This window comes from Salvelinus fontinalis, chromosome 2, assembly GCF_029448725.1.
Source record: "Salvelinus fontinalis isolate EN_2023a chromosome 2, ASM2944872v1, whole genome shotgun sequence".
Classification (NCBI taxonomy): Eukaryota; Metazoa; Chordata; class Actinopteri; order Salmoniformes; family Salmonidae; genus Salvelinus; species Salvelinus fontinalis.
In genome coordinates, this window is record NC_074666.1 from 83625117 (window position 1) to 83639867 (window position 14751).

At 43.9% G+C, this 14751-nt stretch overlaps 1 protein-coding gene across 2 annotated transcripts in view; it reads right to left on the reverse strand.

Annotated features, from left to right (window-relative positions):
- LOC129829344 (C-type mannose receptor 2-like) overlaps positions 1–13705 on the reverse strand; it is a 39300-nt gene extending 25595 nt beyond the window's left edge. For both annotated transcript variants that reach the window (XM_055891023.1, XM_055891015.1), the window contains exons 1-5: positions 13477–13705; positions 5760–6194; positions 2884–3057; positions 2552–2716; positions 2127–2240 (exon numbers count right to left, since the gene is read on the reverse strand). In XM_055891023.1, coding sequence (XP_055746998.1) covers positions 2127–2240; positions 2552–2716; positions 2884–3057; positions 5760–6194; positions 13477–13594 — 1006 coding nt within the window. In that variant the 5' untranslated portion in view covers positions 13595–13705. The remainder of the gene's footprint in view (positions 1–2126; positions 2241–2551; positions 2717–2883; positions 3058–5759; positions 6195–13476) is intronic.
- Positions 13706–14751: the final 1046 nt, after the last annotated feature.

Below are 14751 nucleotides of genomic sequence, written 5' to 3' on the forward strand. Positions count from 1 at the left end.
GATAAGGTTAAAAGGATGGTTGAGGACGGATAAGGTTAAAAGGATGGTTGAGGACGGATAAGGTTAAAAGGATGGTTGAGGATGGATAAGGTTAAAAGGATGTTTGAGGGCGGATAAGGTTAAAAGGATGGTTGAGGGCGGATAAGGTTAAAAGGATGGTTGAGGATGGATAAGGTTAAAAGGATGGCTGAGGATGGATAAGGTTAAAACGATGGCTGAGGATGGATAAGGTTAAAAGGATGGTTGAGGGTGGATAAGGTTAAAACGATGGCTGAGGATGGATAAGGCTAAAAGGATGGTTGAGGACGGATAAGGCTAAAAGGATGGTTGAGGACGGATAAGGTTAAAAGGATGGTTGAGGACGGATAAGGCTTAAAGAATGGTTGAGGGCGGATAAGGCTAAAAGGATGGTTGAGGGCGGATAAGGTTAAAAGGGTGGTTGAGGGCGGATAAGGTTAAAAGGATGGTTGAGGATGGATAAGGTTAAAAGGATGGTTGAGGATGGATAAGGTTAAAATGATGGTTGAGGGCGGATAAGGTTAAAAAGATGGTTGAGGATGGATAAGGTTAAAAGGATGGTTGAGGATGGATAAGGTTAAAAGGATGGTTGAGGATGGATAAGGTTAAAAGGATGGTTGAGGATGGATAAGGTTAAAAGGATGGTTGAGGATGGATAAGGTTAAAAGGATGGTTGAGGGCGGATAAGGTTAAAAGGATGGTTGAGGACGGATAAGGCTAAAAGGATGGTTGAGGGCGGATAAGGTTAAAAGGATGGTTGAGGATGGATAAGGTTAAAAGGATGGTTGAGGACGGATAAGGTTAAAAGGATGGTTGAGGACGGATAAGGTTAAAAGGATGGTTGAGGATGGATAAGGTTAAAAGGATGGTTGAGGATGGATAAGGTTAAAAGGATGGTTGAGGGCGGATAAGGTTAAAAGGATGGTTGAGGACGGATAAGGCTAAAAGGATGGTTGAGGACGGATAAGGTTAAAAGGATGGCTGAGGACGGATAAGGTTAAAACGATGGCTGAGGATGGATAAGGTTGAAAGGATGGCTGAGGATGGATAAGGTTAAAAGGATGCTGAGGATGGATAAGGTTAAAAGGGTGGTTGAGGATGGATGAGGTTAAAATGATGGTTGAGGATGGATAAGGTTAAAAGGATGGTTGAGGATGGATAAGGTTAAAAGGATGGTTGAGGATGGATAAGGTTAAAAGAATGGTTGAGGATGGATGAGCTTAAAACGATGGTTGAGGATGGATAAGGTTAAAAGGTCAGTTGAGGATGGATGAAGTTAAAAGGTCAGTTGAGGATGGATAAGGTTAAAAGGTCAGTTGAGGATGGATGAAGTTAAAAGGTCAGTTGAGGATGGATAAGGTTAAAAGGATGGTTGAGGATGTATGAGATTGGGTTGGGTTAAAAGGAGCAGGTTGGCATTTATTGTCATGAATATTGCCCTGAAAGCAGCCCTGCAGTGGTCACTTGCTGGCACAGCCACAAAGTCATAAAAACAGATTTTAAACCTAATCATAACCCTAACCCTGTTAACCCTAATGCCTAACCCTAACCTTACATTAAGGCCAACAAATTATTTCTGTTTTCATATATTTTTACTATATAGTCACTTTTGACTTTACAGCTGGCCCATCTAGCGGAGATCGCTCAGTTCTGCTTCCAGGGCAAGATTCAGGCCAATAAACATCAGTCTGCTTTTAAAATGAGGGTTGAGGATGGATGAGGTTGGGTTAGAAAGATGTTTGTGGGTGGTTGAGGTTGGGTTGGGTTAGAAAGATGTTTGTGGGTGGTTGAGGTTGGGTTGGGTTAGAAAGATGTTTGTGGGTGGTTGAGGTTGGGTTAAAAAGATGTTTGAGGATGGTTGAGGTTGGGTTGGGTTAGAAAGATGTTTGTGTGTGGTTGAGGTTGGGTTAAAAAGATGGTTGAGGATGATTGAGGTTGAGTTGGGTTAGAAAGATGTTTGAGGATGGTTGAGGTTGGGTTAAAAAGAGGGTTGAGGATGGTTGAGGTTGGGTTGGGTTAGAAAGATGTTTGTGGGTGGTTGAGGTTGGGTTAAAAAGATGGTTGAGGATAATTGAGGTCGGGTTGGGTTAAAGGCAGTGTTCTCTCACCGTTCTCCCAGTTGAGGTATTTGAGTGGGGAGGAGTCACCCCACTGCCAGCCTCCGGTGATGTCCAGGTCATTCAGACCGATCCACAGAGCAGCACTGTAACCAGTCAGCAAACCTACAGCAGCAGGGAGAGACTTCTCTTACAAAACGTAAGATGTTCTCATATAAACAAAGGCAAGATCACACTCTACCTCTTTAAAACTATTAGAGAGGAGGTAAGTTGAGAAAAGATGGTAACACTAGATTTTAAGGTATGCTTTTAAATGGCTTATACATGCTTGATACATAGTTGTTTACCAGTAATGTTTAATACCAGTTCATAACAGACCTATAAACACATTTCTATCAAACCGAGAACAAGGAAGAAAACCTCTCCCGTGTTGTAGCATAGAGTACTGCATTTTAGACTCTCCTCTGGTCTCTTACCGTTAATATAGGTCTGCTCATGCAGCTTGGTGATACTGAGCAGGTCTGCCCCCTGCTGTTGGCAGCTGATGCGAGCCTCGCTCCATGACAGAGTGGCCTGGAAGTTGAACTGGTAGCAGCTGTCTGTCAGGGGGTCTGTGTCCCAGAACGTCTCACAGTCATTGCCTGTGAGGGGGAGGGACGGAGTGAGAGAGAGAGAGGGGAGGGAGAAACAGAGATCATTGCAAGGGCAAAAAGTAATAGCGAGACATAGAAAGAGTCTATGGTGCGTGTGTGTGGGGGGGGGTGGAGGAGATGGAGGAGGAATGTAGCTGTGTGAGACAGTGACTCACTCTTAACAGGACAGAAGCCCCAGAGTTCGTCCTTGCGATAGTCGAAGGTGGTGGCACACCACAGGTGACCGTCCTCTCTGCCAATACTGGTGCAGTTGTGGAACCACTGGCCATCGTACATGAAGGGCAAGTAGCAGGGCTGACCGCGAGAGTTCCCCTGGATAGTATAGATCTCTGCAAAGGCACACGATGGAAAGACTTCAAATCCCAGGATGCACTGGCACTGAAGCTCCACTTTCTGTCCCAAATTGATATGTGTGGATAGTTTTTACTGAGCAAACAAATCTGTGTACTGAAAGACATGCAATTAAATGTGATAAATAAATAGAAGATATATGACAGGAAATGAAGACAGACGCCAAAGTGTGCGTTTGGACCAAAAGGTATGGGAAAGACCATCAAAGGTAAACAATCAACCAAAATAGACCAGATCATGGAAAAACAATCAAACAATTTACATCTGAAAAATAAATACATCAGGACAAAGCTTTATAAAAACTTTATACTGTCTCAAACTAAAAAGTATGCCAGAAAAAGTCATTTTCATTTTCACTAGCAATTGACAAGGGTAGAAAGGACACTCTTTCCAAGAAACTTTCTCTAAAATAATAAAATAATGAGTTTAGTTTATAAGCAGCTGTTTTAGTTATTTTTTCCAGTCTATTATGAGACCGCCATGTATAAACTAAACTCCATTATTCTTTGAGAGGTGAATGAACTTTATTTTGAATGAAACCCGATCTCCACAGTTTGACAAAATGCCCAGGGGTTGCCACGGTAGCCTCTGCATTCCACTGGACAGCGGGGTATGAAGGAAAGGACAGCAGGGACAACTCAAATCAACTCTCCAAGACACGATGGAGAAAGAGAGAGAGAGGGAAGAGAGCGAGCGGGGAAAGATAGAGAGAAATGGCGAGGGAGAAAGGGAGAAAGGGAGAAAGAGAGCGGTAGAGAGAAAGAGCTGTAAAGAGAGGGACTAGAAGTGTGTCTGCGATGTTACCAAAACACACAGAGAACTAGCCAGGCCCATGGAAAGTAGGGCATATGTGTTAAAATGGGGAAAGGCCTAGAAAGTTTCCTCCCTCCCTCCTTCGTTTCCCTCTCTTCTCCACCAGTGGCTGGTTCATGTCAAGCTGCTAGCCTGCTAGCTACACTGCGGGGTGACTAATGTCCGTGGCATTCTTTATTCAGCTTTATTCAGCATTCTTTATTGACTTCACAAAGCAAGTTGTGAGGAATGGCAGTTAAAAGTCACAAATGCCTTTTGCCTTCCCACAAAAAAAAGGAAAGAAAAGAAGGAGAGGAAAGATAGAGGATGAAAGTAAAGAAGGAGAGGAAAGATAGAGGAGGAAAGTAAAGAAGGAGAGGAAAGATAGAGGAGGAAAGTAAAGAAGGAGAGGAAAGATAGAGGAGGAAAGTAAAGAAGGAGAGGAAAGATAGAGGAGGAAAGTAAAGAAGGAGAGGAAAGATAGAGGAAGAAAGTGAAGAAGGAGAGGAAAGATAGAGGAAGAAAGTGAAGAAGGAGAGGAAAGATAGAGGAGGAAAGGAAAGAAGGAAAGGAAAGATAGAGGAGGAAAGTAAAGAAGGAGAGGAAAGATAGAGGAGGAAAGGAAAGAAGGAAAGGAAAGATAGAGGAGGAAAGTAAAGAAGGAGAGGAAAGATAGAGGAGGAAAGTGAAGAAGGAGAGGAAAGATAGATAGAGGAGGAAAGTAAGAAAAGAAAGAGAGGAAAGATAGAGGAGGAAAGTAAGAAAAGAAAGAGAGGAAAGATAGAGGAGGAAAGTAAGAAAAGAAAGAGAGGAAAGATAGAGGAGGAAAGTAAAGAAGTCGTTTTCTGGACTTAGGTTGTAGGAGATCTGGTTTTAATTCCAGTCAGACAGGCTAGAGACAGTATTTCAAAGACTAAGCCCAGCAGAAAGGCTGTCAGTGCAACTTAAATTATAACATTTGATATCTGTATGAATAATAATACTACTAATAATAATAGTGGAAACAAGGCTTTGCTTCAAAACCACACTGTTAACATTTAAGCGGGGGCTTCAACTCCTAGGTCCTACGTAAACACTAACATACAGTAGGCTAGAACTGGGTGATATGGACAAAAATCCACATTGTGATAAATTACCTGAATTGATGCAATAATGATAAATAGAAGGATAGTTAATAACATTAATGTGCAACAAGTTTTTTTAAACGTTTCCTTTAAACTACAACTAGTCTGATGGTTGCATCAACTATCCCATTAACAATCACCCATATTAACACTTACTTCATTTCAAACTTCACATTTCTCTAGTACAGGCTACGTATCATAATGAACCATATCAGGAAAATGCCCACGATAAGTGATCGGCATGGTCGGTGTCAATCATTTTCGGTTTAATGACCCAGCTCTACTGTAGGCTATGTGAGGGAAAGGGCATTCCACTGTTTACGTCTTGAGTTTACAAACACAGAGCGAGAGGGCTTTCCTTCGCTATCTTGATGGCGGGCTGCCAGTCAGTCATGCAGTCGACAGAGAGGCCCAGGGCCAACAGAATTGCAGCATGCGTCTGAACAGATACAGCTGTACCCTCCTCAACAGTACAACACAGCTGACTAACCATGCCTCAGCTTTTCATTCACAAGCCCGGTTGGGAGAAATAGTGACAAACCATATGTAGAATTTTCTATTGCAAAATGGCTGACTCCCTTGGCCTACCAGAGTCGAACTGACGTCTTGTTGCTCCATACCAAAACTAAATCAAGACTGACCAGAATGACTTGCTCAACTTACACTTCCCTTTACCAGACAAAGAGTACCGAAATGGCACAATCAACCCTTTGTAATCCACTAGAATGACTTTGTAAACCAGAAGGAGAAGCTCTTCCACTTACCACGATAGGTCCTAGAACAAAGATCCTGATCGTCCCCAAAGAGCCTCCACTTGAGCTCCTCCTGTGGGGGCTTGACATCCGAGAACACCACTGAGGAGTTAGCGGAGGGGTTAACAGGGTGCGAGGGTGACGGCAGGTACATGTTGAGGTTGTCCAACACCTGGGCACAGTACCAGGTCCAGCGGATCCCGGGAGGCTCTCTGTCACAGGGGTAGACGCCCATCGGTGAGACGTCCTCCCTGGAGCTGTAGTTGCCTGTTGTCATGCCCAGGCACAGAGAGGAGCCTAGGTTGAAGAGCCGGCCCCGGGTCACCCACTTCCACTTCTGGGCGTCATCCTCACAGGTCTCGGACAGGGACAGGGATTGATCCTGCACCCCTAGACAGCCCTGAGCCCCCTCGAGGAAGAACACAAACACATCACCATTCACAGGCTCTGTGGGAGAGAGAGATAGAGAAACACAGAGAGAGAGAGAGAGAGAGAGAGAGAGAGAGAGAGAGAGAGAGAGAGAGAGAGAGAGAGAGAGAGAGAGAGAGAGAGAGAGAGAGAGAGAGAGAGAGAGAGAGAGAGAGAGAGAGAGAGAGAGAGAGAGAGAGAGAGAGAGAGAGAGAGAGAGAGAGAGTACAGTCAATAACACTGTTCAGGAACTATTCCATCTTTAGCTGTTAATGTGGAGAACACGATCAATATCACTGTTAATGGATGTCCTGCTTTGCTAGAGCAAGCATCTTTCAGCTGGTTGTGGTGCTGTTAAAATGGCTAGCTTTCTCACAATAATACCTAGCCCACCTAGTTATATCTCCTCTCACATCGATGACAAAACAGACAAAAAAGTTGGAGAAAGAAATCATTTAATTTGCTTATTTGAAAGACCATAGGAGGCTCACAAACCTGTATCAACTTAAGCAGACATTGACCAAGGTTATGTGTCTAGACACGTGTTAATTGGAGGGGGCTGCTGCTTTTAAAATGTGGCTACACGTGTTTTTTCACACATCTTTTAATGTTGGTAATGTCTATTTATTTGTTATTTCCTGTCAGATTCTGGGATATTTGCCCCATTTCAGACGTGTGACCTGGAATGGCCTTTCTCCTCACGGGGAGTCTGTGGTCTGAATGTCATGTGAGGGAAGGTTGGCTGAAGAACTAAATGAAGACTGGGCGGTCTGGGGGTTTTGGGGGACTGGTTTGGAACTTTACCAGGAGAAAATATCTGGTTTCATATTTGAAGAGGTTTCTGTTGTCAATATCGGATAATATACATGTCATTACTTTACTTATTTATGTCAGTAATTTACCCAGACAGAGTGACCCTACAGTTAATCATCAAAAAAAGTTAAAATTAAATGTCATGAACTGTACCTTGGCTTCGTTCATCATGTATATGTCAATGTGCCATGCGCATTGGGTCTCTACTGTAGGCTCTGCGTAATACAAGAGTAAGTGTACTGTACACACTCCAACCCTGTATGAGCTGATAAGAGGAGGTAGAGAGAAAGCGAGATACTGTATTTAACTCTAAGCTAGCTAGATACTGGCTGGACTCCAGCCACTATGACTGGAATGTCGGGAAGAAAAGCCAACAACCTTCCCAAAAACCCACTGTGGTTTTCTCTCCTACCCACGTCTTCTCCGAGCTTTTCTTTTTCTTCTCCTGCAATCGGGGGTTATGGAGATTGGGAGGTTAAGGCCAGGTGATTCAAAAGTCTGTGCACTGGTGGAAGAGAGAGCGAGGTACGGAAAGGGAGAGAAGGAGAGGAAGAAAGAGAGGAGAGGGAGTGCAGGAGTGATGTTAAGTGGACAAAAAGAGCAAGGAGAAAAAAGGAAGGACCCCAAAACAAACACACGCCCTCCTCAGTGAATCTATGTCCAGAGAAGAGAAACCGAGCGAGAGAGACCGTCAGCATTCCTCCTTCACGGGGCCCTCCGAAGGGCCAGGATGTGGGGAAGGTGGGACAGATCGCTGGGCGTTGGACTGAACATAGGGAAAGAGGGATACCTAGTCAGTCGCACAACCGAATGCATTCAACTGAAATGTGCCTTCCGCATTTAACCCAACCCCTCTGAATCAGATGGCTCTGGTATGGGGGTACTTCAGTCCACACACAGAATAGGGGTCCTGGCCTGTAGTACTAAACCCCCTCCTCAAGTCATCTAATCAGTCCACTGTAGCTCTCGCACAGAACTAGCAACACGGCCCTTGCAGCACTACCAACACTAAAACGATAGAGAATCTCCATAAAAAGAGTCCATATCGAAGTCGTTATTAATGCAGACCTTCAATCAGTGTATAGCACTAGCTTTTCTCAGACTCACTCCAACTCTGTTGCGAAGTTGTTGAGAAATAATAGTCAGCTTGTGGCCTTGGACGGCTTCCAGATGCTGCAAAGGCTGCAGTTACTAAACACAATGGCTGAGTGGTTCCACAGAGCTGTGAGCCTCCACTGGCAGTGCTTTGTACAGTGTAATCAGATATAATTACCAGCTAGCGCTGACTGCTGCAGACGTCTCATTGTAGCACCATGTTGTTAGTCCTGTTTACTGTCCACTAATTGTGACGCAATAAAGATTCAGGAGTCAAAATAGCTTTTCTCACATGGTATTGGTGCGCCTCTGGAAAAATCTTTACTATGCACTCTTAGAATTGTTTTATTTTTTATTATTGAACCTTTATTTAACTAGGCAAGTCAGTTAAGAACAAATTCTTATTTACAATGACGGCCTAGGAACAGTGGGTTAACTGCCGTGTTCAGGGGCAGAACGACAGATTTTGACCTTGTCAGCTCAGGGATTCAATCTAGCAACCACTAGGCTACTTGCCGCAAGATGCAGTGCCTTTGACCGATGCGCCACTCGGGAGCCCAGTTCTGCAGTTGTCGCCATAGAAGAACCATTTTTGGTTCCAGGTATAACTATTTTGGGTTCCATGTAAAAACCCTCTGTGGAAAGGGTTCTACATGGAACCCAAAAGGGTTCTACCTGGAACCAAAAGGGATTCTTCAAAGGGTTCTCCTATTGGGACAGCCAAAGAACCCTTTTTGGTTCTAGATAGCACCTTTGTCATTAACGTAAAAGAATGAGGGGCAGGTTCCATGAGTTTATAATTTCAGACTCCAATTATTGACGTAACACAATCCAGAACAGTCCATGGAAAAACCTTTCCATGGACTAATTTCTCTCCCGGGAACTTATTGTCTGTCATTTCCATTAAATGGCATGCGTTCAATAACCTTGCTACAGTTAGTCAAGCACGCTCTACAGTTCTCCAACAGCAAAGACAAACTGAGTCCTGTTAATGTCATACCGTATGGACCCTGTAGATCAGACAGTTCAGCAAAGTTGCTGTCTTTGATGCCTCTCAATTCAAGGACCTTTATTACCTTGTGGTCCATGCCAAAACATTTAGCAGTGCTCCCAGCTACCCCGGTCTGAAAATCCAACCCTTCTATATGTTCTTTTAATGGGCTCTTCTCTGCCGTGACAGGCAATCCACTAGAGGTCGACCGATTAATCGGAATGGCCGATTAATTAGGGCCGATTTCAAGTTTTCATAACAATCCGAAATCGGTAATTTTGGAGGTGGAGGTCATTTTGCAGGGCTCTGGCAGTGCACCTCCTTGCACTAAGGCGGAGGTACCGGTCCTGCTGCTGGGTTATTGCCCTCCTACGGCCTCCTCCACGTCTCCTGATGTACTGGCCTGTCTCCTGGTAGCGCCTGCATGCTCTGGACACTACGCTGACAGACACAGCAAACCTTTTTGCCACAGCTCGCATTGATGTGCCATCCTGGATGAACTGCACTACCTGAGCCACTTTTGTGGGTTGTAGACTCCGTCTCATGCTACCACTAGAGTGAGAGCACCGCCAGCATTCAAAAGTGACCAAAACATCAGCCAGGAAGCATAGGAACTGAGAAGTGGTCTGTGGTCACCACCTGCAGAATCACTCCTGTTTTGGGGGGTGTCTTGCTAATTGCCTAGAATTTCCACCTTTTGTCTATTCCATTTGCACAACAGCATGTGAAATTTATTGTCAATCAGTGTTGCTTCCTAAGTGGACAGTTTGATTTCACAGAAGTGTGATTGACTTGGAGTTACATTGTGTTGTTTAAGTGTTCCCTTTATTTTTTTGAGCAGTGTAGTTAGCGGGGTGCGCACTAATAGCGTTTCAAACGTCACTCGCTCTGAAACTTGGAGTAGTTGTTCCCCTTGCTCTGCATGGGTAACGCTGCTTTGAGGGTGGCTGTTGTCGATCTGTTCCTGGTTCGAGCCCAGGTAGCGGCGAGGAGAGGGATGGAAGCTATACTGTTACACTGGCAATACTAAAGTGCCTATAAGAACATCCAATCGTCAAAGGTATATGAAATACAAATCGTATAGAGAGAAATAGTCCTATAATTCCTTTAATAACTACAACCTAAAACTTCTTACCTGGGAATATTGAAGACTCATGTTAAAAGGAACCACCAGCTTTCATATGTTCTCATGTTCTGAGCAAGGAACTTAAACGTTAGCTTTCTTACATGGCACATATTGCACTTTTACTTTCTTCTCCAACACTTTTTTTTTGCATTATTTAAACCAAATTGAACATGTTTCATTATTTCTTTGAGGCTAAATTGATTTTATTGATGTATTATATTAAGTTAAAATAAATGTTCATTCAGTATTGTTGTAATTGTCATTATTACAAATAAATAAATACAAAATCGTCCGATTAATCGGTATCGGCTTTTTTTGGTCCTCCAATAATCGGTATCGCCGTTGAAAAATCCTAATCGGTCGACCTCTACAATCCACCCCAGCTGCGGGCAAATTACAGGATCAACTTTGCCCTTCCCAAATTTGTCAAAACACTGTACAGAACAATGAATTCATTTTGGACATCTACAGCGCTGACTTAAGCCGGATGCTCTGAAGTAAGCAGCGCTGCTTCCAGTGGTGTGTGATTTCCTTGACAAGGCTTGCATAACGATGGTTTTGGCCACGCTAACACTTGGCTTAGCAACACTCACGACAGTGTGGTAAGAGGAGTTTTCAGGAGACGTAAATGTTATTAAAAGCAGCCTGATGTCATTTTGTCTTTTGTCATGATGAGAATCAGAGCCACAACAAAAGGAATATTGGTTTTCTGTTGCTACCAAGGCAGTAGAACTGAGACTACCTATTAGACCTCGATGACTAATTTCCCACAGGACATGACTAGTACCCAACAAGCTGGGCACTGATGTTACTGATGTGAAGTAGAAGCTATAACTTCTCAAAGTGTTCACACCTGGGCCCTGCAGCTGTGTTTGAAGTGTTGGTTCAACCTCAGACGGCTCTGCTAAGTAAAAGACAAACTTCAAATGTAATTCCAGAAGTGGATTTGAAAGTGTTTGATGTGAATACAGTAAAGCACAGATCAACAGCTTCACCAAATCTTGACGAAAGTTAAACCTTGGGAAAGTACAACCAGAACAACACCCATCTAGCCTGATCCCTCCTCTCCCTCTCTCCCCCTCCCTGCCCCCTCACCCTGCTCAGACCAATGCCAGTTTCCTGCTGCAAAAGAGAGCGGCTTAAACCTGCAGCCAAGAACAACGGAACACGAGGAGCCAAGAGGAGAGAGGTTGATGTTCCCAGAACCACCTTCTTCTCCTCCAACTCCGGTCAGTGTGTTGATGGGCCGTGGGAGTGTGAGCAGGGACCTGGAGCTGGAGCACAGAGGTCCAGTGGAGGCTGAGGTACATGAAACAAAGGTGACTGACTTGATCCACACTGAGGTGAGATGTACTGTAGAGATGGAGGAACTGGGACTGGGAACCATATTGGGATAGACATTTGAAATAACAAATATTTTACTCCCATAGATGTAGAAGCAAAATGGAGCAAAAGTGTGGCTGGATGTTATTGGATAAGAACAACAACGATGATAGACTGGTATCAGGTTAAAGACCCCCAGGTCTAGATGAAGGTGGGGTGGTGGGACCAAAGGATTGTCCTTGAACCTTTTTCTTATTTTGACAGATGTTTGCCATGAAAGGGGACACTTGTTTTACGGGTAAGCTTTACAAAACAGAACATCTCCTTGTCCAGTAAAAACAGCAACCGACAAATAGACAGGACATTCCAGCCTGTTAGTGTGTTTGTTTCTATTTCTTTTACGACGGTCCAGGCCAGCCTCTGACACTGCTGGAGCGGCGGTAGGCCCCCTCCCAGGAAACATCTCAGTGGGAGGGGAGGAGAAGCAGCAGTGAGTGGGTGGGATTTAGGGGCTGAACAGCCCTTTAGTGGGTGGTTGGGTGGGATTTTTTAGGGGCTGATCAGGCTGTTGGCTTCCTGCTTTCTGTACAGCTTGAGTCCAAAGACACAGGGGTGGTACCTGAAATTCCTCCATGATCCTAAAGGTAAGACCGAGCCCCAGGAGATAGGGATTGTTCTGAGACCTGTACACTCAGGTAGACCTCAGGGTGTGAATAAGTGTCTAAAAGACAGAATAAATAGGTATGATGGAAAACAAGAATGAAAGCACGTGAATGAGAGATCTGCCTTGCCTTTGCAGTTGGCAAACAAACCCAGTAACATCTGCACTGCAGGTGTAACAGCTAGACACAACAATATATCTGGCCCTACATGACATTGTGTTGAGAGCTGACACAAACTGTGCTTTTGGAGAATATCACACAGAAAACAAAAACAATGATTGTAATAATACAGTAATAACAGAACCTGGTGAATTACAGTATATGATCATCGTATTGACTTCATCACCTTGAATCCTCATACTCAGCTTTGTTGATACTGTTTTCCCTCCCTTGTACTAACTGAACTAATTCTGACCGCATTACACACAATGTATGTTCTGGTGTAGACCTCAGTATCAAAGAACTGAATACATCTTGTTGAAAGTTCAATTCCCTCTGGATGTGTGATACAGGGAGGAACTGAGAGTTTAATTGAAACAAAAAACTCGTTTTTAGTTTGGCCCACCTCCAAAGTTGTTTACAATGTCAAGTTGACTACAGGGCCTTCCTTGTCTTCATTTCAGAGAGACAGTGTGGTATTTCTTGAAATAACTTGTATAGCCTAGTGTTATCCGTCTTCATTCGTGGATTTTTTTATTTTTTAACCTAGATTTAATCTCTACAAATCGACCCATAGCATGCCTAGGAGTAAGGCAGGTCAGTGTTCAAAAGCGAGAGGTCACTATCGTGTCCATAGGCCTACACGGTACACCGGGACGGAGAAGAGATGGACGTAACTGTATAACAGGATGTAAAGGTCACATCTGCCCCCGAGGTGCCAAATATATGCAACGCGTCAGTCCCATTTACCAGTTTCCGGATGTGTGGGACATATCTACCATTTCAACTGTCCAAAGAAGATGCCAAAGGAAGTATCTACAGGTATATTAGAACTTCACTTCAAGTTTCCAAACGAGAAAACACATAAATCGCCCCCCCCCCCCCCACACACACACACACACACACACACACACAGACACACATCTGGTTCTACTCAGAATTCGGACTTTCGTGGCATTCCAATGCATCAGGGAAGTTCGGATAAAAAGTACCCGTAAAATCTCACCAGGTCTCCTACCCCCCCCCCCCCCCCCCAAAAAAAACCAATAGGTGTTAGGTGTATATTCGGACATGCCATAAAGAGTCTCGGTCTCCAGAGTTTTCCTTGAATGAAAAGCCGAGAAGCATTCGACAGCAACTTATTGATCTTACCTGAAACGCTGACGTTTAGTTCCAGACTAAAGATGAATAAATATAAAGTGCATTTGTAAAAGTGAAGGCAATTTTTCCATGTTCTCCTCGAATCCTTGTTTCGGTCGCAGCGTGGCATGCCCACTATTGCTCAGCAAACTGTAAATCGGAGCAATTTATGGAGAGCTTTCCTTTCTGGACGGATGGGTAGAGTGGTGGTGAGTATGATGGGTTGCAGATGAGAGGAGGAGTAGAGTGGTCTCTGTGTCTTTTTAGCGCGTCATTAAAACTGAAGTTAGCAGACGCGTTGCGTCAGCGTCACCATACTCTAGCCCGCCTCACATTCACACACAGTTGTGCACAAACTAGATACACTGTATTGCAGATATGCAACACTGTGTCAGAATCTCAGACATGCAACATTATTACCTTGCATTTTCTTGAGATCCGCCCCGCTGTTACATTGTAACAACATCCATGCTTGTGATACGTTACATGCTGCAAATATGTAGCCTAGCTAGCCTAGGCCTATTTGTTTTCTTCAAAATAAGGTATTGGTATTACAGATATTATATATATATATATATATATATAACACCTATAGACACTTGATTTAGCTTATTTTAAAACGACAGTAGATATTGAAAACAGAAATAATTTTACTAGATTCTGGCTCATAGAATCATTCCCCAAAGCAGCAGTGGGGTGACCAGTTATACACAGATCATCCAAGTGAGATTGCAACAAGAAACAGTTTCCCATTCCAAAACCAGACACCCAAAGCCAACTCATACATATGTGTAAAAAATACTAAAGTAGTGGCTTCTTGGCCTCCACAATTCTGGATTATTTAATTATTACAGTATTGCTGTCCCTTCCCCGTAAATCAATGAAACTGCCATGGTGCACATATTCACCCCTGGAAGGATTCTGTGTTGGGGATTGGTAGTGGTGGATGTTGGGGAGACTGGAAACAATCCAATGTCAATCAGTTGGGAAATGCAAGAATGATGCATCAATCAGAACAATCTTACATTGGTGGATAATGTGTGTGTGTGTGTGTGTGTGCACAATCTGCACACGCAGCTTAACAGTTCAAAGCTGGTGTCACTGATGTGTTAGCTGCATCCTCTCTCTTGTGAACAGTCATTGTTGGACCATTAGCAGTATGCATGGCTCGGGGCCCTGTCTGTCTCTGATCATTATTGATCTGTGGCTTTGGCAGTGCACTGCACACAACCACACTCAGTTTAACACACATTTTAAACAACGTGCGAATGCACCGTACAAGGTAGT